The sequence below is a fragment of the Myotis lucifugus genome, unplaced genomic scaffold (genome assembly GCF_000147115.1).
Source record: "Myotis lucifugus unplaced genomic scaffold, Myoluc2.0 scaffold_97, whole genome shotgun sequence".
NCBI classification, from domain to species: domain Eukaryota; kingdom Metazoa; phylum Chordata; class Mammalia; order Chiroptera; family Vespertilionidae; genus Myotis; species Myotis lucifugus.
Window position 1 is genome coordinate 3369299 of NW_005871145.1, and position 23034 is coordinate 3392332.

At 41.7% G+C, this 23034-nt stretch overlaps 1 protein-coding gene and 1 non-coding gene across 4 annotated transcripts in view; both read left to right on the plus strand.

Moving 5' to 3' along the window:
* The window catches only part of CKAP5 (cytoskeleton associated protein 5), a 90835-nt gene that overhangs the window by 53851 nt on the left and 13950 nt on the right, over positions 1–23034 (plus strand). For 2 of the 3 annotated variants that reach the window (XM_006091983.3, XM_023756630.1), the window contains exons 23-31: positions 139–252; positions 1859–1987; positions 6831–7025; positions 7406–7541; positions 8605–8693; positions 20122–20247; positions 21418–21567; positions 21874–22077; positions 22517–22652. In XM_006091983.3, the coding sequence (XP_006092045.1) occupies positions 139–252; positions 1859–1987; positions 6831–7025; positions 7406–7541; positions 8605–8693; positions 20122–20247; positions 21418–21567; positions 21874–22077; positions 22517–22652 (1279 nt within the window). The remainder of the gene's footprint in view (positions 1–138; positions 253–1858; positions 1988–6830; positions 7026–7405; positions 7542–8604; positions 8694–20121; positions 20248–21417; positions 21568–21873; positions 22078–22516; positions 22653–23034) is intronic. The other variant, XM_023756631.1, reaches the window with a different exon arrangement.
* LOC111826705 lies at positions 22778–22887 on the plus strand. Its single transcript, XR_002830076.1, has one exon. It is a non-coding gene; the product is annotated as a small nucleolar RNA SNORD67 (small nucleolar RNA).

Here is a 23034-nt window from a genome sequence, read left to right on the forward strand (position 1 = left end):
CCACCTAAAAATTATTCATAAGCTAATTAGAGTAGCATCGTAAGAGCTGATTTCCCTGTCTCTTAGCAGCAGATTTGTAAAACTTTGTGCACAGCTTGCTCATGATTTGAACATGAAGTGTTGGCTCTTTTCACTCAGGTGCAGCAAACATTGACTATCCTCCAGCAGTTGGCAGTAGCAATGGGCCCAAACATCAAGCAACATGTGAAGAACTTAGGCATTCCTATCATCACAGTCCTTGGAGACAGCAAGGTAAACCTGACTCCTCACTACAGCTCCAATCTGGAATAAGCCAGTCACACTCCAGAGCTAAGAATAATTATCTTTTCTTACATGTAAGGGTACATATAGAGAAGAGAATATTAGGAGGAAAATAGTAAACATTTTTACCTCCCGGCAGTATTAACATGACCAGATATATCACTTACTAGTTTTGTGACACTTAGGTAAGTTATTTATCTTTTGACTTTTGTTTTATCTATGAAATTTCATTGTTACAGAATTAAGTACGAGTCTGCACATAAGATACCTGTACCTGTTTTATACAGTATGCACTCAAAAAATGGTTGCTATTGTGATTATGACATCACTGTTAAAAGTATCAGTATAAAGAGTAATTAAATATATGAATTTTTGTATCATGTATTTATTTTCTACCTTATTTCTCTAAACTACTAAAACAAGATCCTCTAGTACTTGATTAGGATACTTAGTTTCATTGAATGTTGTAAGCCTCTTATGTTTAACCCTACATTGAGTATTTTTAAATGTGTCTTTATTTTTGTACTAGAGGCCCGGTGCATGGATTCATGCACTAGTGAGGTCTCTTGGCCTGGCCTGCACCCTCTGGCAATCCAGGACCCCTCAGGGAATGTCAGACTGCGGTTTTGGCCCTATCCCTGCAGGCCAGGCTGAGGGATTCCACCAGTGCATGAATCTGTGCATCGGGCCTCTAGTATGCATATAAAATCTTTTGTTAATCCCTTCCTGCCCTCCCCCCTCCCCCTTCCCTCTGAGATTCATCAGTCTGTTTCATGTTTCCATGCCTGTGCATTGAGCGTCTGCCCCCTGGTGGTCAGTGTGCATCATAGCTGCTGGTCAAATGGTCAGACCGTCGCTTAGGCTTTTATATAAATAGATAGATAATACATTTAATGTGAGAAATTGGGCTATTTTAATATTTTTGTGTCAAATAAGTACTCATTCTATTAATACAAGTTAATATAAAAACATAAATGTTAAAGTTGTTAGTAACTATTATGCATTCTCTGACATTTAGAATTACATTCTTTAGATAAACATGAACATAAGAGCACCCAGAGGTTCAGGAAACAAAACCTAAAGAGTTTGTTCCGCCCTGGCTGGTTTGGCTCAGTGGATAGAGCGTCAGTCTACAAACTGAAGGGTCCCAGCTTCGATTCGGGTCAAGGGCATATGCCCGGGTTTCAGTCTTGATCCCCAATAGGGGGCATCCAGGAGGCAGCTGATCAATGATTCTCCCTCATCATTGATGTTTCTATCTCTCTCTCCCTCTCTTTTCCTCTCTGAAACCAATAAAAATATATTTTTTTTAAAAAGAGTTTGTTCCCCTTACATGATATTTTATGCATAGGTCACTGTTTTGCCTAGTTAACTTACTACAGGATCTGTACAAGTTGAAGTTTTATGTATCTACTGTAATTTGGAGTTTTAGTACAAACAGAACTAGATTATGTTTCAAAGAAGACGGTTCCAAGTATGTTCGTATGGACCTTAGAGAAACCTCCATGTTCATGTTCACAAAGAAACAAGCTTTTCACTTCCTACTTCCTCCAAACCATAGTCAGTGTTATTTTTACTAATTCTCTCCTCCATTCAGAACAATGTTCGAGCTGCTGCCCTAGCGACTGTGAATGCTTGGGCAGAACAGACTGGCATGAAGGAATGGCTGGAGGGAGAAGATCTTTCTGAAGAGCTCAAAAGGGAAAATCCTTTCCTGAGGCAAGAGGTTAGTATCACAAATATCACGTTGTCGCACTCATGTCTTTTATCTTCTTAGGGGCTTGGACCTACTTAATAAGTATACATGTGTGGACAGAATGTATTTCATTATAAAACAGTTAATACAATGAAAGCAAATTCCTAGAGTTTTTGTATTCATTTTTCCCCCCTTTCATGTGCTTTATAATAAAAGTTTTAAAGGACTAGCCTTTTTGTGAAATTTTCTCTTTCCTGTCACTCTTAAATAGTAAAGTAAGGGGTTTTAATCAGGGCATAAAAATGGAGTTAACGTTCAAAAATCCATAATGTAATCTCAACAGACTAAATACTAAAAAAATCATAAGATCATATCATTTGACATAAAAAAGGGATTTGAGAAAATCCAACACCTATTCATGATAAATTTTAAAAAAAAAACTCTCATCAAGTGGAGAAAAAGGAACACTTGTGCACTGCTGGTGGGAATGCAGACTGGTGCAGCCACTATGGAAGACAGTATGGAGTTTCCTCAAAAAACTAAAAATGGAACTCCCATTTGACCCTGTGATCCCACTTCTAGGAATATATCCCAAGAAACCAGAAACACCAATCAGAAAGGATATGTGCACCCATATGTTCATAGCAGCACAATTCACCATAGCTAAGATCTGGAAACAGCCTAAGTGCCCATCAGTAGATGAATGGATTAGAAAACTGTGGTACATCTACACAATGGAATACTATGCTGCTGTAAAAAAGAAGGAACTCTTACCATTTGCAACAGCATGGATGGAACTGGAGAGCATTATGCTAAGTGAAATAAGCCAGTCAATGAAGGAAAAATACCACATGATCTCACTCATTCATGGATAATAAAGACCATTACAAACTTTTGAACAATAATAGATACAGAGGCAGAGCTGCCTCAAACTGATTGTCAAACTGCAGTGGGAAGGCCAGGGAGGGTTGGGGGGCAGGAGGGAGGGGGGTAAGAGATCAACCAAAGGACTTGTATGCATGCATATAAGCATAACCAATGGACATAAGACATGGGGCGGGTAAGGGAGGCCAGGGGATTGTCAAGGGCGGGGGGGAAAAAAAGGACACATATGTAATACCCTTTGTAATACTTTTAGCAATAAAAAAAAATCAAATTTAATATGAAAAAAAAAAACCTCTCATCAAGTTAATATACTATATGTGAAATATTGTCATTTCCACAGGGAATCAATATCAAAATATATCAGTGAGATATTTTGGTGAAAGCCTGGATTCTTTCTTCTAAGATTAGGGACAAAAGAAGAATGTCCACTTTCACTACTATTATTTAGCAAAGTCCTGGAAGTTCCAGTCACTGCAATAAAGCAAGAAAAACAAATGAAAATCTTACAGATTGGATAAAGAATAAATACATTTTTCTCTAACTGCAGATAACATGACTATCTACAAAGAAAATCCAAAGGAATCTACAAGTAAACTAGAAACTAATAATTATTTTCAGTAAGATTTCAGGATACAAAATCAACATACAAAAATCAATCACATTTTTTAATAATGCAATGAACATGTGGAGACTGAAATTAAAAATAATACCATGTATAATCACTGTAAAGAAAATGAAATCTTTAGATACACAAATTTAACAAAACAAATACAGAATGTGTATTCTGAAAATTATAGAGTGCTAATAAAAGAATTCAAGGATGTAGGCTTTCAATGATTAATTCTGAAGCAGTTGGCATTCATAGACCAAAAATTAAACCTCAACTTAACCCTCATAACTTACACAAAAATTAACTCAAAATGGATCATGAACTTAAATGTTGAACATAAAACTGTAGAACTTGAACAGCGGTTCTCAACCTGTGGGTTGCGACCCCTTTGGGGGTTGAACGACCCTTTCACAGGGATCGTCTAAGACCATCGGAAAACACATATATAATTACATATTGTTTTTGTGATTAATCACTATGCTTTAATTATGTTCAATTTGTAACAATGAAAATACATCCTGCATATCAGATATTTACATTACGATTCATAACAGTAGCAAAATTACAGTTATGAAGTAGCAATGAAAATAATTTTATGGCTGGGGGTCACCACAACATGAGGAACTGTATTAAAGGGTCGCGGCATTAGGAAGGTTGAGAACCACTGATATAGAAGAAAACTTCACAATATAGAAATTCTCAGGCAAACAATTCATAGACTTGACACCAAAATCACAATCCATCAGAGAAAAATTGATTAATTGGACCTCATCGAATGAAGAACTTTTACTATGCAAAAGAATATGTGAGCCCTAGTTGGTTTGGCTCAGTGGATAAAGCGTCAGCCTGCGGACTGAAGGGTCCCAGGTTCAATTCCGGCCAAGGGCACATGCCTGGGTTGTGGGCTCCGTCCCCAGTGGGGGGCGTGCAGAAGGCAGCCGGTCAATGATTCTTTCTCATCATTGATGTTTCTATCTCCTTCTCCTTTCCTGTCTAAAATCAATAAAATATATTTTTTTAAAAAAAGAATATGTGAAGAAGATGAAAAGAAGGCTACAGAGTGGGAGAAAATATTTGCAAACTGATAAAGGACTATTATCTGAATATATAAAGAGTGCTCAAAAGTAAAAAGAAAATCTAATTAGAAAATGGGCAAAAGACATGAACATATATTTCACTGAAGAGCAGATATAGATGGCAAATAAGCCATGAACGATGGTCAACATTATTAGCATCAGGGAAATGCAAATTAAAACTTAAGATATCACTACTCACCTATTAGGATTACTAAAATAAAAGATAAAGATAACACCAAATGCTGGCCAGGATGTAGGGAAACGTGAACACTGCTGGTGGAAATGTAAAATGGTACAACCACTCTGGAAAACAGCTTGGCAGTTTCTTATAAAACTAAACATGTAGTTACTGTATGACCCAATAATTGTGATCTTGGGTATTTATTCCAGAAAAACGAAAATGTATGTTTACAGAAATGCCTATTTGCAAATGTTATCAGAGCTTCATTCATAATAACCAAAAAGCTCGTAACAGCCAGATATCCTTCAACAATGAATGGTTAAACTGTTCTATGTCCATATGTAATATTATTTAGCAATAAAAGAAAAAAATTATTGATGCATACAACACTTTAGATAAATCTTCAAGGAATTATGCTAAGTACCAAAACCAACCACAAACAGTTACATACTGTGTGCTTCCATTTATATAAAACATGTTTGAAATGACAATATTTTAGATATGGAAAACAGATTAATGGTTACCAGAAAGTGGGGAGGAGGAAGAAAATGGGTGTGGTTATAAAGGGGCACCACAAGGGATCCTTTAGATCAGCAGTCGCCAACCGGTGGACCACTGGTGGTCCATGAGGTCTGAAAGGTTGCTGCTTTAGATGGAACTGTTCAAAATTTTGACTATGGTGGCAAATGTTCTGACATACATGTGATGAAATTGTATAGAATATGCACACATACACATATGAGAAAAACTAAAACTGGGGCAATCTGAATAATATCAGTGGCTTGTATCAATGCCAATTTCCTGGTTGTGATACTATAATAATAGTTTTATAAAGTGCTACTTGAGAGGAAACTGAGTAAAGGGTACATGGGATTTCTCTGCATTATTTCTTATAACTGTATTTGAATCTATAATCATCTCAATAAAACTTTCAACTAAAAGTAAATATAGCCCTGACCGGTTTGGCTCAGTGGATAGAGTGTCGGCCTGCGGACTGAAGGGTCCCAGGTTCGATTCTGGTCAAGTGGGAGGTGTGTAGGAGGCAGCTGATTGATGTTTCTCTCTCATTGATGTTACTAGCTCTCTATCCCTCTCCCTTCCTCTCTGTAAAAAATCAATAAAATATATATTTTTTTAAAAAAGTAAATATAGATATGAATTATTTTAGAGGTATAGAGAGCAGCTGTCAATGTAAGGCTGAAAACAGGAACCCTGGTAGATCTTATCATCTTATGGTTAAATAAATGTGTCTCTTCTTTAGCTGCATAGTTCTTAGAATTAAAAACAAACAAAAGATAAGAGAATGTTTTTCATTTTTAAAATATATTAAGAAGCCTTAGCCAGTTTGGCTCAGTGGATAGAGTGTTGGCCTGCAGACTGAAGTGTCCCAGGTTCCATTCTAGTCAAGGGCACATACCCAGGTTGCAGGCTCGATCCCCAGTGTGCAGGAGGCAGCCGATCAGTGATTCTCTCACATCATTGATATTTCTCTCTCTTTCTCTATCTCCCTTCCTCTCTGAAGTCAATGAAAATACATATCCTATATAATAAAAGCGTAATATGCAAATTAACGGAATGACCTGTCACTATGATGTGCACTGACCACCAGGGGGCAGACGCTCAATGCAGGAGCTGCCCCCTGGTGGTCAGTGTGCTCCCACAGGGGGACCATTGCTCAGTCAGAAGCCGGGCTCACGGCTGGTTAGCGCAGTGGTGGTAGCCTCTTCTGCCTCCACAACAGTGCTAAGGACCCCTGGGGGAGTCCCCTAGGGGTCCCAGACTGCAAGAGGGACACACACACACACACACACACACACTGCATGAATGTTGTGCACCAGGCCTTTACTATTATATATATATAAAGAACTATGAAAGTCTTACAATTTAATATCCAAGTATGGTCCAAAGAATTGTGTCCATATCTTAAGGAAGATTGTTATCTTTGCACATATGATTTAAATATAGCACAGTTCTTAAACAATGAAAATTACTGATTTTATACTGGAAAGTTGTAGTGTGAGAACTAATTCAGTGTTTGGTTCTGATGAAATCCTTAAGCCTGAGATCATTAAAACAGTTTTTCTCTTGAAGTGTGTAACTAGTCTTTATTTCTTTTGGCAGCTTTTAGGCTGGCTGGCTGAGAAACTACCGACTCTTCGTTCCACCCCCACAGACCTTATCCTGTGTGTTCCCCATCTCTACTCCTGCCTAGAGGATCGCAATGGAGATGTGCGGAAGAAGGCCCAAGATGCCTTGCCATTCTTCATGATGCACTTAGGATATGAGAAAATGGCCAAGGCGACGGGGAAACTAAAGGTATTACTTCTTGCTGCTGCTGCTGCTATTGTTAAAAAACATCAGAAAAATATTGAACATGAATTTATGTAGGCAAGAGATTATATTACCTCCTAGAAGTTTCAATTCGAAATCCCAGTGAGAGCAAAAATAAAATATTTAGCAGTATAGAACTTTTCAAGAACCTGCTGGCTCTGAAGGGGTGAAAATGTGGCCTTCTAGAATGGTAGCTAATTTAGCGTGACTTCATAATGTGTGTTACTTCTCTTGTACTATGTGCTTACTTCATTGGGATTTCAAAACTAGAAGCTCAAAAGATTTGTTTGATGACAGATCTATTAATAAGCATAATATGAGCGTATCTTTTGTGTCCTCTGACCTCTGTTATATTATCTCCCTAGCCAACTTCTAAAGATCAGGTGTTGGCCATGCTAGAGAAAGCCAAAGCTAACATGCCAGCCAAGCCTGCTGCACCTGCTAAAGCAACTTCCAAACCAATGGGAGGGTCAGCTCCAGCCAAATTTCAGCCTGCCTCAGGTAACTCTATTCTGAGAGAGTTAAAAGGGGGCGGGAAATAGCCCAAGGAAACTCTAATAAAAGAAATCCAGCCTTCATTTTTTATCACATTTCTCATGGCTTAGATCTCAACTCCTCCCTCCATCTCTCCTTATCCTTCATTCACAAACATTTGTCAAGTGCCTATTTTACACCAGTAACTGTGCTGAGGGTACAGAAGTGATTAATTTGTTTCCAAGTCTAAAAAGGAGTTTTGGAGTAGTTCATTGAAATACTCCAGAAAGCAACTGTCCATCCTATTTTTAAGGTTACCACAACTGTTTTCTGTTATTGGATATTATAATTAGAGGGAGAATTGGGACCATCTAGCTTACTCCCCTTTATTAACTCATAAGGAAACCCAAAATGTTAAGTGACTTGCAAAAGGCTAGACAGACAGCCAATCCTGAACCAGCATAGAACTCCATTTACTCATTTTCAAATGAGTTCTCCTTCCTCTGCACTGACCCATTCTAATATTTAGTAATTGTCTTCAAGAGAAATTAAAGATTGATTTCTTCATCCTGATGTTCAAATTCCATCATGTAAAATAAAACTCTAAACTATAACTACTTATCTTCTAGACTTAATGTTTAAACAAAGTAATGGTCTGTTTAGTGTGATAGAAATTGTGATGCTTGGAAATTTTACATGGATAAAACTGGTGGTATCAAAGTGTATATTTAATTACAACATTTATTAGAATCTTGCAATGTAGAAATAACTGAGTATCAAAGATGACAGGCCCTGCCCTTAAGAAAGTATCAAACTAGCAAAAATGTTTTTTTAAACTGCTATTTAGAAAATAGTTTTAAAACTGCAGATTAATGTTGATAAAGAAGATGTATATAAATCCATTGAATTTCTTGAGATTATGCTTAAAGAGGAATTCAGAGAGAAAAAAGATTGGGGGGAAATCTAATGGAAATATTTTATAAATTGATACATTTAAAATTGCAGGCTTTCTTGTTCTTACATATTTGATTATATAAGAATAAAGTGATATTAGAATTTTCATTTATATTACATGCTTTTTTTCTCAAAGCACCTGTTGAAGATTCTGTTTCCAGCACTGTAGAACTCAAGCCTGATCCAAAAAAGGCCAAAGCTCTAGGGGTTTCCTCTAAAGCAAAGGTATGTTAACTCTGCATACTTACATATAGAATTACTTTTAAGTATGTTTTATACACTGAATCATTCTACTAATGACCATATATTTTTTTGGTTTTTTGTTAATCTTCCTCCGAGGATATTTTTCTGTTGATATTTAGAGAGAGTGTAAGGTAGAGGGAGAGACAGAAACATCAATGTGAGAGACACATCGATTGGTTGCCTCCTACACACACCCCGACCAGGGCCGGGGAACCTGCAACCAGAGTACGTGCCCTTGACTGGAATCGAACCCAGGACTCTTTAGTCCACAGGCTGACGCTCTATCCACTGAGCTAAACCTGCTAGGGCAAGGTCATATATGTATAAAAAAAATTACCACTTTTTGGGTTTTTTTTTAGAGAGAAAGGGAGGAACCCATTTATTAACATTAAATCAGAGTGAAGTAACACGCAGAGGCTTCACTTTTTATAACCTTACTAGTAGCCTGGTGCACGAAATTTGTGCACGTTGAAAGGGAATTAATTAGAGGAACATAATTTGGACTCACTATCTAATATCGATAATATGTGAGTGTGAGGCAGTCTGCATTTCTGAAATTCAATGACATGAATTTTAGCTATTACTTTGCCAAGTAAATGGAATTTACAGATATCATTTAAAAGAGCATTCAGCTTAATATTTAAAACTCTGGCTACCAAGTCAGGTCTGTTTTCAGCTTTTTGCCAGCATTGTAAATTGTTTGCAATATCTGCCCATTTGGGGTTGCATGTCATGGTTATGAGCTATGTTGTATCAACAGTTGTTCTTTAGACATAGTCCCACCTCTCTACTGTCACAGTCTGAGATGCAGGTGAATGAGAGTCCTGGCTATCAGGCCGCTGAGAGCTGTCTGACCAAAGGCTGATTCTGGCTGATTCTGTGAGAGTGGGACTTCCTCCTCCCTACTGTCAGTTTCCACAGCTGTGATGAGGAAGCCAGTGTGACAGAGGGAGCCACGCCCTCCAAGCTGCCCTCTCTCTCGCTCTGCGTCCAGTGGTCTCTTGCTCTGCCAAGTCCTCCAAACCTCCCGCTCTCAGCCGGCAAGATCCCAGGAGCCCATGGGCGTGGCTAGGCTCAAGCGGCCTCGCCTCCCGGGCCTTTGAAGGTCCTGGGAGCCCACCGTTGCTGCCTCCGTTGCCTCCTGGGGTGCCTGACACCTGTGTATGCAAATTAGCCGCCATCTTTGTTGAGTTAATTTGCATAGTCACTCTGAGTGGCTGGTGGGCGTGGCTTGAGCATAGCAGAGGGATGGCTAATTTGCATGTTTCTCTTTTATTATATAGGATGGGGTCATTGTCTTGCAGATATGAGTCCGCCCCCTTTCGTGGTCTTACAGGAAGGCCCCAGGTGTCGATGATCTGTCCTGGGGCCAACCATAACGACCTTCCCCCGCCCCAGGGCAATGCATTGTTCACAGTTTTTATGGCCTGACACACCTTGCAAGACCAGTTTCCTCCTCATTCCCCCTCCCTTGTCCACAAGCTTCTTTTAGCCTTGTGAAGCAACAAATCCGCAGGGGGTGTTTCTGGTATCCAGGTATTCAGTCCTGCAACCTTGAGAGCGGTGGGGGTGGTCAGGATGATGGTATGTGGTCCCCTCCAGGTAGGAGTCAGTCCTTGGGTGGTCTTTACCCAAACAGAGTCACCAGTTTAGAAGGCAGAACTTCTGGGACATGCTCCTGGACTGCCCTCTGGGTAGACTGCAAAGCCTGCAAGAACTTGAGTAAAAACTAGTTATGGATTTCAGCCTTTACCCACCAGAATCTGTAGAGGTGGAAAGACTTAGTTATATCTGGTAGCGTTAGTTGGCCCATCGTCCTTGCTCTGCTCATGTCTGTCTAACTGCCTAATATATTACCTCAAGGATCTTGGCTCTGAATTCTTTTAAGGAAAATGGACGCTGAATTTCTTCTGTAGCTGCTTCGTGCTGCGGAGGGATGGAGTTTTCTCTCAGAGCCAAAAGATCCTTGCTGTCTGTTAGAGGGACGATGAGACCTGGGCACAGAAGGAGGTGGGCTTGTGACCTGGCAGAGACAAACTATAACAAATGGTCTGGTGGAAGGGAAAGAAAACATTTCAGTGTTGTAATGTACCCCGCGAATCACACAAGGACGCCTCAAGAAGTCGAATTAAACAGTCACATTTATTGCAAATCCAGGACTATGAGGGGGCATTTCTCTCTCCCAGATCTCATAGTGCCTGCCCCAGCCCCAACACCAGATTTCTATAGGCAAAGATCACAAAGGTATTGATTACATCCCAAGGTTTGGAATGAGGAACCTGGTTTGCAAAAAAAGCAGTTTACAGAAGCAGAAGCAGTTTACTTAAGCATGTTATCTAAATTATAGTTTTGGGTCTCTGGATCACTGAGTTGACAGAAACACATTATCTAGACCCCCTCAGATCTTGGGACCACTGAGCCAACAGGGACACGTTAACTGGAGCCCTCTGACCTTGGGATAATTGTGCTGTTCTTCCCAGGTAAAGGAAAATGTGCTTTCTAAGACCAGTATGACCACAACCAATGGGATATTCACATTACAACCAATAGGGTATTTAATCGAATGGGGTGATTTATATAATTCAGAAATTAAAATAACTTTTCTATTATTTTAGCAAGAAAATAAGTACAGAAACCAAACAGCAGGATTAGAGTTAAACTACAGTTTCTACTGAGATGATTGCTACCATACTTCATCAGTTTTAATAACCTTTATTGAAATAGAATTTTTCTCCTCAAAATTACCTCTGTGTTTATTAAAAGAGCCAAGTTAAAACCAATTTTTCTATTGTATTCAATTTGGCCTGATTGTTTGCATAAACACAACAAGAATGGTAACTGACTACCTTTGCCAGATTCATTATTGAATCTTAGTGTGCCCTGTAGGGCTGGAAGCCAAGCCATCCAGCTGCCATCAGGCCTGTCTGCAGTATCTGCTGAGTTAGGTGAATCCCTCACCTGTAGCGACTCCACCTGGGCCTACGCCCTAGGCTTTAAGGCCCATCTCAATAGCTCTCTCACTCGTCGCAGCTCAGAGTGTGTGGGGGTTCCGCAGGGATGCAGAGGCGCCCTTATTGCTCCCCTTCTACTCTGACCAACTGCCAGTGATGGTAGGGCATGGCCCTGACACTCCAGCTCCAGCCATTTTCAGGGCTCCCAAGCAGGATACCAGGCTTTTTCCTTGGCACTCTCATTGGCTTCAAGTCTTCAGAGTACAGACAGGGCTCTTTAAAACATGATACTCCAGTCAAAGTTTCCAGTCAATAAAACCACTATTGGAAACCAGTCTTATTGAATTTATGCAAAGAAATGTATTGCCATGATTTATTAAGCATTGCCAAATTTTGGAGGAATTGTATAAGGAGAAAAATATACTGACCTGTTTTAAGATCTTCTGATTTTCCTTGTCAGTCCTTTTCATGGACTCTTCAGAGTGATAATAACTGTCTTCAAATGGCAAGAAGAAATTTACAATGTGTCTATATTTAAATAGATAGTCACAGCTGTTCCTATAGTAGGGCTCCCCTTATTTGACTTGTCCTCTCGAAACGGACTAAAGGAGCTTTATTTCTTTACAGGGTCTCACATGTCATAGGATCTCACAGGGTCTGTAATTCCTGTAACAGCGGGCTAGTACCACCACTTCACTACTTCCCTCTGTTCCAAACAGGCCTCTCCCGCTTTCCTAAAGTTGAGGTTTGTGCCACCCCTGACATGGGCATGGTCACACAGGCCTGCAAGACAGTATACAGGCTGCCAACTGTCTCTCAATAGAGACCAAAACCTGATGGGTATTCTTCTTTGCCCAGTTGGGCACCTGCCCTTTTGACAACTGCATTTAAATCTGTAAGAGAATTAAGATTACTATATTTACATAGCTGTGGCCACTTCTGACAGCTAAATCTTCTGCTACTAAACATGATATATGGTAGGGCTATACAAACATCTTAGAGAGGTGACTAAAGTCTATTCTTGACCTTCCCACACAAAGCAAAATTGTCCTTGTCTCTCTGGAGTCATGTCCATGAAGACATAGGCATCATCTAAGTCTATTATACAGTTTTCTGCAGGCCACTTTCAGGGCTGTGCGTGGCATCCAGTTCCTTTCTAGCCACAAACACAGTCTGTCCAGTTTCCCTAAAATGTATTCTGGTACGGGAGAAAGTTGTTTCTCTGTACACAGGTAGCTTAACCCCTATACAACTGGGCTTGGACCTCTGCCTAGCAAACTGCAGTCTACAAGTTCAATATGCAGCCTCCGGTCTTCCCAACCCAACGGAGTCTCAGCCAGTCCCTCAATCAGACTTCTCTTAAAGCTTCATAGAGAGGCTTGGCCAGGTCTGAAAACCCTGGGATCCAAATTCGACAGAATCCTGCCACTCCCAGGAATTCCCGAATCTGCTGCCGGGTACTAGGGACTGGGATGGCACCTACTGCCTACTTCCTCTCAGTCCCTAGCCTTCATTTCCCTTGAAATTGGATATTGGCGGATTTTAACAGGCTGTGCTCCAGGCTTAAACTCGATTAGCACCGAAGCGTGGTCCTTAGCCCAGCCTGGAGGATTCCCTTCTGCCCAGACCAGCGAGAATTCTTCCTCTAATTCAGGTTCTAATGGTGAGGTCTTTGACTGGGGGGTATAAAGTCTCCATTCTTCCTCCCTCGGCACTGCTAAGGTCAGGATCATTTGGGAGGTCTCTTTGCCTAGGCGAAGCTGTGCTGAGCCATCTGGAGCAAAAGTGGTTTCTGCTCCCATTAGAGGGACCGGGCAATCTGGCAAATACAGGAATTCATGAACTACCAGGTGGCCGCCTAACTGACATTGGCGGGGGCGGCAGAACGGTTTGCAGCTGTGGTCCCCAGTAGCTCCGAAGACAGAATTTCTGCTTAGTTTCCCTATTCTACTTGTCCCAGCTTACTGGCCTGTCATCCATTCAACTTTCTTTTAACCTTTCTCCTTACCTTCCTCCATTACACCAAAGCCATACTTTCCAGTTAGTTAGAACTGTCCTAGTCGGAGTCAGCTGTTGCCAGTCTGATGAGGTCTGCCTCAGGTGGCTCTGGCCGATAGCGGCTGGGTGGTTTGGATGGCCTTGCCAGCTTCTTCTGGCCTGCTCCTGCCTTGCCTGTTTCTTCACTCCTACTACTAAAACCTTACTCTGTCCCTTCTTACACACGCAGAACCGGACTCAAGGTGGCAAGGTTTGAGCAATTTTTAAAATTCCTTAACATACATTTTAAGACAGTCAAGTTTGAGGAGGAGCTATTACCCATGTTGCAGGGAGGGACCGGGTTGCCTCCTCTTTAAAAAATACCTGAATAAAAGAACTAATCAAAATAAGGCTTATTTTCTAACTTTATTTGTCCCTGGGTGTGCACAGCAAATGACAGTAATCAGATTGACATAAACTATTTAACCTTTGTTTAGGGAGGCAAATGCAAATCATTTACTCCCAAGTGTCCTTGGTTTAGGGAAGACAAGATTTACAAGATGGCTCCAAATGTCCTTGATTTAGGGAAGACGGGATTTAGGGAAGACAGAATTTCTGCTTAGTTTCCCTATTCTACTTGTCCCAGCTTACTGGCCTGTCATCCATTCAACTTTCTTTTAACCTTTCTCCTTACCTTCCTCCATTACACCAAAGCCATACTTTCCAGTTAGTTAGAACTCTTAGCCTTAAATTTTAGGTGACATGTAAATAATTAACATTTCTCAGATTAGCAATACATTCATATTTTTTAAAGAGACACAAACAGAAATTTCACTAGCTAAACAATTTTAAACAAGCAATAAAGACACATATTTAAACAATAAAGACAGATAACATTCCCCATTAAAACTTTGAATCACCACAGAAACTCGGGAGAGTTTAGAAGGTTTTTTTTAAAAAAACAAAACAGAAACATAAAAACACTTTTACACTGGTGCGCACCACATTTATACCACAGAATACCACCAAATCAGTTTCAATTGTGCAGAGATACAGAACAAGTCCCTGAACAGAGGCAATAGAAAACTGCCTAGGAACACTTCTCTTCTACCTATTTTTTTTTTAAAAGACAGGACAGACTTGAACCCTTAGCCAGCCTGAGTTTTGACTTCCCTCCCGGAAGTCCCAGAGATGGTGAATACCGTCTAGAAGCCATTCTGCCAGATACAGGACAAGTCCCTAACACACAAACATAGACAGAAATCCTCACTAAGTGGGCTGATTCCTCCCGTGACAGAGAGCAAACGTCTCCGAGAAAACCAACTCAACAGCGCTGCCCGAGACCTTTGCAGACCACCACAGGTTCAGCCCTCAGCAAATCAAACGTTTTAACCAGATGAGCAAACAGAAAATCAAAGTAGCTTTCGCTTTCACACAGACCAGTTAATCACAGATAATACATCCATACTCACACTCTCTCAGGCTAGCCCAGACTGGAGCTGAGCAGATAATGCCCAACTTCCCCAGGTGGGCATGGGGGTTCTCTCGGCACCCATGCCCCAGACCAGAATTCTCTACTGATGTCTCGGTGAGAACCTACGTGAGGAGTTAAGGCTGCGTCCAGCCCCCCTTCTCGGTAGCAAATTGGCTAGTCCCACACACAAACAGAAGAGTGAACCCCTAATTTCTTAATAGAATCTGAATTCACTCACCTCCGGAGTTCTGATTCCTGATTACCTACGAAGTCCTATGACTTCTGGGGAGGTGATCAAGCTCCCCCTTCTACTAACTTGGAGTAGGCCTGACTGACTGAGACCCCTACCTTACAGATTCTGTCAACAGGTTCAGAGGTGTCCGTCCACTTTATCCAGATGCCGGCCGGGTCCTGGGCTGAGGTCCAGAAGCACCTGGAGTTCCCCAGGTTCAATTCTGCTAAAATCGGCAGTGGGCGCCTTTTGGAGGCCTGTCCCGCGCCCCCGGGCCTCAAACCCTGTCCACTCACCGGAGGCTAAACAAAGCCAAAACGCGGTTAGCTTCTTGGTCAGGGAACCATATGTTACAGAAGAGCAAAGAAATACCAAGCTCACTTCCTAGAGAAAGGGAGGAACCCATTTATTAACACTAGTGACTAGTGGACTCCAGGAATAATTTCCAAATCAGAGTCCACCACTCATACAAGTTTTTGTGGCTCGTTTTTTAATAAACCCCCAAACAGAGACATTCTGCTCTCCAGAAGTGCTGTCATGGTTTCTGCCATGCAGATCTTTAGGGAAGATTTGCAGTAATGGAAAGAGAAAAATCATATTAGCTCAGGCAGAAGAACCACTTAGGTTGACTTTGACTTGAGAAAAGGAAGGTAATCAACTTCCTTCAAATTTGGCACAGTTAAGTAATCAGAAGGTGTTTTGATTAGTGTACAAAGACTACCTTCTGTCCCTGCACCAATGGGACTTTTTTTTTCTTCATTATCTGATTTAGTTTATTGTTTACTTTTGTCTCTTAAATGCATTCAGAATCCCTCCTATGAACACCCCTATGTGTGCTAATGCAAGGCCATTCAAGCAAATACTCTTAAACTTTATCTCAACTTCCAGTGTGTGTTGGCATAGAGAATCTAATATATGTTAATTAAATTTTTCTAATTCTCTTTGTGTTCCAAAAGAGTTTATTACATGTACTGAATGTAACATTGGATTTTTACTTATGTGGAACTACATTTTACTTCCAAGTGGTCTTCATTCATCACAGGGTCACATTAGTCACCGGTACTTACTAAGGATGAAGATACCTTACTTGGACATACTAAAAATGTGTGCGTGTTTTTCATGTTCAATGAGACTTATTTTGATGCGTCACCAATCGTTTAGTACCCAGGCAAAGTTGGACAATGTAAAGAACTGTGTTCAAATGCTCAACTTGAAATATCCCCTGGGTATCTTTTCATTTAATTTTTTTAATCACAGTGAATTGTCATCAGTTTCTGTATCAAGATTCAGAGCTTGTCACTGTATTCAGAGCATTGATTAATACTTTCAAAAAGAAAATTATAGAACTCTAGGCAATAAGTAGTAAATTAATAATAAATGTAAATAGGGAAAACTATGTCATTAATTGCATATAACTGATCAAAAATATTAGACTAGGAACAGTTTTACTACCCAGTGCATTTATTATTATATGCTCATTATAGAATGGGTGCTCTGTGGCCATTGGTCTAAATATTATAATTAGTTGTTTTCCTTCCCTACATGTGGATCCTTTAAATTCAGTGAGTTCACTTTAGTGGCTAATTATCTTCTACACTATCCAGTGAAGCTGTTCTTTTCCTATCCTCAACCAGATTTAACAAGTGCTTGTTTTAAAGTATTTTTGACTCTGTTCTTTTTTTTTTTTTTTTAATATTGATTCAGAGAGAAAGGGAGAGGGAGAGAGAGATAGAAAACATCAATGATGAAAGAGAATCATGGATTGGCTGCCTCCTGCACGCCCCCTATTGGGGATTGAGCCCACAACCGTATGCCCGTGACCGGAATCAAACCCAGGACCCTTCAGTCCACAGGCCAACACTTTATCCACTGAGCCAAACCAGCTAAGGCTTGACTCTGTTCTCAATACCATACTTTTTATTTCAGTCTTTTGCAGTTTATAAAGCAGTTTCACATTACCTTAAATATATATACTGAGTGTTCATTGTTTTCTTTCAATCTGATGTAAATATTCCACATCTTGTACTATTTTTTAAAATCACTGTAGTAACTTAAGTATTTAAAATGTTTCTAGCAACTTTCTCTAAAAATAGGTTCAGAAGGTCTTTAGGTATAGTCCTACTAGAGGCCCAGTGCACACAATTTGTGCATGGGTAGGGTCCCTAGTGGCTGCCGGCTGCTGGCTGGGGCCTTCCTTCGTTCCGCACCACCCCCTGGTGGTCAGCGCATGTCATAGCGAGCCATCGAACTCCCAGTTAGTTGAACTCCTGAGGGGACGCTTTGCATATTAGGCTTTTATATACATAACTAGAGGCCCGGTGCACAAAAATTTGTGCACTGGGGGGGGGGGGGGGCCAGCCGGGCCTGTGCCCTCTCGCAGTCTGGGACCCCTCGGGAGATAACGACCTGCTGGCTTAGGCCTGCTCCCGGGTGGCAGAGGGCAGGCCCAGTCCCTAGGTGCAGCCCCTGGTCAGGCTCAGAGCAGGGCCGATTGGGGAGTTGGGGCGCCGCCCCGTCATGCACAGAGCAGGGCGGATCGGGAGGTTGCGATGCCACCCTCAGTCACGCTCAGGATAGGGCCGATTGGGGGGTTGGGGCACCGCCCCCTGTCACACTCAAGGCAGGGTCAATGGGGAGGTTGCGGCGCCACCCCCTGTCACGCACAGAGCAGGGCTGATCAGGGGGTTGGGGCGCTGCCCCCTGTCACAGAGCAGGGCCAATCAGGGGGTTGGGCCGCTGCCCCCTGTCACTCACAGAGCAGGGCCCATCAGGGGGGTTGGGGCTCCGTACCCTGTCACACACACAGCAGGGCCGATCAGGGGGTTGAGGAGCTCCCCCCTGTCACTCACAGAGTAGGGCCGATAGGGGAGCTGGGGCACCGCCCCCTGTCACACACAGAGCAGGGCGGATCAGGGGGTTGGGGCGCTGCACCCTGTCACACTCAGAGCAGGGCGGATCAGGGGGTTGGGGCGCTGCACCCTGTCACACTCAGGGCAGGGCCAATGGGGAGGTTATGGCTCTACCCTGTCACACACAGAGCAGGGCCCGTTTGGGGGGGGAGGGGGGTTGGGGCGCCACACCCTGTCACACACAGAGCAGGGCCGATCAGGGGGTTGGGGCGCCTTCCCCTGTCACACACAGAGCCGCAGGGCGATCAGGGGATTGGGGAGCTCCCCCCTATCAGGCACAGAGCAGGGCTGATCAGGGGGTTGGGGCGCCTTCCCCTGTCACGAACAGAGCAGGACAGATAGGGAGGTTGTGGCCCCGCCCCCTGTCACACACAGAGCTGCAGGGTGATCAGGGGGTTTGGGCGCTGCCCCCTGTCACGCTGATCCCGGTGCCGGGAGCCTCGCTGCTCCGCTGATCCCAGTGCCAGGAGGCATATTACCATTTTACTATATAGAATAGAGACCTGGTGCACGGGTAAGGGCTGGCTGGTTTGCCCTGAAGGGTGTCCTGGATCAGGGTGGGAGTCCCCATTGGGGTGCCTGGCCAGTCTGGGTGAGGGGCTGAGGGCTGTTTTCCAGAAGCGGGTGACTGAAGCTCCCAACCGCTCCTTTTTTTCTTTTTTTCTTTTTTTTTTTATTCTGGGCCAGCTTTAGCTCTGAGGCCTCGCTGCTGAAAACATCGATACAATATTGCGGTCTGGCTGGCTGAAGCCCGGCTGAATGAAAGCTGGTTTCTGGGGTTTTGTTTAGCTTCTTATTTGCAACATAGTACATAGTTACTTAGAGTTGCAGCTGAGAGGCCGGCAGCGGCAGGCGGGGAACGTTGGAGTCCACAGTCACTGGAGCAAGCAAGCCTCCCTGCTCGCTTCAGTGCATGGCTGCCGGCCGCCATCTTGGCTGACAGTTAATTTGCATAAGGATATGCTGATTAGCCAATGGGAAGGGTAGCGGTCGTACGCTAATTACCATGTTTCTCTTTTATTAGTGTAGATAGAGATGTATTTTATATGGAGAGAAATAGGAAAGCTTTCTCAACTAAGTGAGGCAAAATGTGTGACTAGCATCCAAAATGTCATTAATATGGAAAGCTATAAATGGTGTTGAAGATTTCAAGAAAGAGCAGAACTATCCAATAAACAAAAATAGTTTGTGACCCAGACCAATCCTATATAATAAAAGGCTAATATGCAAATCGACCAAACAGCGGAACAACCGGTCATTATGACGCACACTGACCACCAGGGGGCAGACGCTCAACACAGGAGCTGCCCCTTGGTGGTCAGTGCACTCCCACAGGGGGAGCACTGCTCAGTCAGAAGCCAGGCTCATGGCTGGCGAGCACAGCATTGGTGGCAGAAGCCTCTCCTGCCTCCGTGGCAGCGCAAAGGATGTTCGACTAATGGTTTAGGCCTGCTCCCCATGGGTCAGTTAACATCCCCAAAGGGCTCCTGGACTGTGAGAGGGCACAGGCCGGGCGGAGGGATCGCACCCCCTTTTCCCCACCACACACCCGCCCCCCCCAGTGCACAAATTTCATGCACCGGGGCCCCTAGTGATAGATAAGACAGCTTTTCCAACTACATTACATGCCAATCCAAGGACTAACCAACAGTATGTAAGAATGTTATTAGAAACATTTCTAGAAAACCTGTCTGTGTAACAGAAACATAATATGTGTAGGATTCTGTGGTTCACCTATTTCTTTCATGTGGAATATAATGTGCAGAGATGCCTCTGGTTTGTGTAGTGCCCTTCTACTGGGCAGCAACATGGTATTCCCAAGGAGCAGTAGCCTGTCTAACCAATATCTCCTGAACCGTGGCTGTAGAGTGCACAAGGAAAGAAAGTGCCGAGCAAAACCAGCTTGAAGGAGGATGAAGACAAATCCGGTCCTATTTTTATTGTTGTTCCAAATGGAAAGGAGCAAAGAATAAAAGATGAAAAGGGATTAAAGGTAAGGAAGGAATAAGACTCCTCGGGATTTTTTTTGCTTGTTTGTTTTGTTTTGTTCAAGAATAATTTTGCTATCTGAAATTCATAACTAATAAACTGAATCTTTTTTTATAAATTGTATCTGGTTTCTATAAGACTACTTTATGGGACCATTAATTCCTACAAAAGAAACTAGAATGGAGCTATTGCCTATTGTTCCTCCAAATAGAAAGAAATAGAAGTTGGTGTAATTTTTAGAATCAAAGATGGAAAGTATTCATTGATTTTTATCAACTACACAAATGTAGTAGACTACTTCTTCTTGTACCTAATACCTTGACAGACAGACTGGTATATATATGGCTAGTTCTATCTAGTTTTATTGACTAGTTTAAAAAATTTTTAAATATTTTTTTGTTTTTCAAAAAGATTCAAGCAGTACAAAAAGTGTAGAATGTAGTATGAAAAGCATGTCTCCCATTCCAGTCTCCCTCCACAGGAAGGATATTATTACCTGCTTTTTTGTGTATTACTCCAGGAATATTAATATGCCTGTACATACCTGTATAGTCATAAATGTATAAATATATAGCCCTACATTTGTACAAATGGGAACTTGCCCTACTCTTTGTTCTGGATATTTTTTAAATAATATTTGAAATATCTTGATCATTCTATATCTGCATGCATATATTCATTCAACCTTTTTATTGGTACACCATATATGTATGCACCTTCCTTTATTCCCACCTCACTATGTTGAACATTCTAGTGTTTCACTATTATAAATATATTGCCATAAGCATCCCTGAAAGGTGGTCTTTGTGCATATGTATGAGTATACCTATATTAAATTCCTAGAATGTTACTATGTGCATTTAAATTTTTTATATTTTCATTTTTCCCCTTATTAAAGTTGTGCCAATAGAAATTGTTATGTAATAGCAGTTATATCAATAATAAAGCATTGATTTTTCTAGAAAATAAGAATTGCCAAAAATTCTATTTTTAGGTGATTTTCAGAGTTAAGCTTCCAGAGGTATGACAGCTTGAGAATACATTTTCATTACAAATTAATCTGGTTAAATTTTAAAATATTCTATTAAATTGATTCCAGCAGATTCTTTAAATAGAGTTCTCGACCTCCTTCCGGTTGAACCCCTTACAGCCTCTCTTCACTGGTATTTTTTAGGTGCTGAAGTGGAATTTTACTACTCCAAGGGATGAATACATTGAGCAACTAAAGACTCAAATGTCTAGCTGTGTGGCTAAATGGTTACAAGATGAGATGTTTCACTCAGACTTCCAGCATCATAACAAAGCACTTGCTGTCATGGTTGATGTAAGTTTGCAGTAGATAAATACGCATGTGTCTCATACATATGGAAATACTGAGCCCTATGAAATAATCAGAAGTTTGCGTGACTTGAGAAGGAACTGGAATACATCATGTTCTTTATCTTTAGAGCTTTGTATTATTTGACAGGTCAAATGACTGTATGTTTATAATTTTAGGTCTTATATGGAGGCTTACAAATTTATCATTTTTCTTTTTGGACTCTAGTCAAATTTCAGAGGTAATTGCCTAATAGAACTTAAAGTTTCATGCAGTCTTATTTATGAGGGTTTTGTCTTGTTTTGTTTTAAGCACTTGGAGAGTGAAAAAGAGGGTGTCATTGGTTGCCTGGATCTTATCTTGAAGTGGCTTACCCTGCGGTTTTTTGATACCAATACAAGTGTCCTAATGAAAGCCCTAGAATATTTAAAATTACTCTTCACCCTGCTAAGTGAGGAGGAGTATCATCTTACTGAGAATGAAGCCTCTTCCTTCATCCCCTATCTCATCCTCAAGGTAATGTGCTTTTCTCACTCTGGAAGACTGCTCAAGTTTCCAGCTGACCTCAGATCCTATACTTTATTCCTTCTCTCTTTCCATTTATTATATGATATAACTTCCACCACTCATCCCCCTATTCCAGTGGTCAGCAAACTCATTAGTCAACAGAGCCAAATATCAACAGTACTTCTTCAAAATAGACTCGCCCAGGCCGAAAACCGACTTCTGCGCATGGGCCATGAAGTTTCAATCGCACTGTACGTGCGCGCCCGCACGTGGTTTTTTGTGGAAGAGCCACACTCAAGGGGCCAAAGAGCCGCATGTGGCTCTCTCGAGCTACAGTTTGCTGACCACTGCCCTATTCTTTTAAGATCTAGTGATGCATGGTGGGAGGAGGTAGAGGGAGAACCTTCGATATTCAGAAAATGCCTCACTTAATCATCATATTGACTAGGTTGGAGAACCAAAGGATGTCATTCGTAAAGACGTCCGCGCCATCCTGAACCGGATGTGCCTTGTCTACCCAGCCAGCAAGATGTTCCCCTTCATCATGGAAGGAACCAAATCCAAAAACTCAAAGCAGAGAGCAGGTGAAGCAACAATTTAAATTGAGGCGTGAGTCTGTGTTGCAGTGACCTCTAAAAGAAATAGTTTGTAGATGAACAAGGATATGTCTTCATTTTCTGTGTGGTTGAGTCCAACCTCTTATCTGGACTGTGAGAGTGATGAGTTGCACACTGGTGGAGCCAAGTATCAGGTGATACAGGCACTACTCAGTACCACCCTGGTGACAAAATCAAGTGCACAGGGGCCATCTGACTCACAGGCATTCCTTTCTTTCAGAGGAACTTGCTTTAACACTATTGTTTTATTGTGTGTTTTATAAGAAGGTAAACAAGGAAAAATTATAGGCAGAGCCAGAATAAGATTTTAGTCCTTAATGTATGCCAAGGGAAATGTATCTAATAAGAT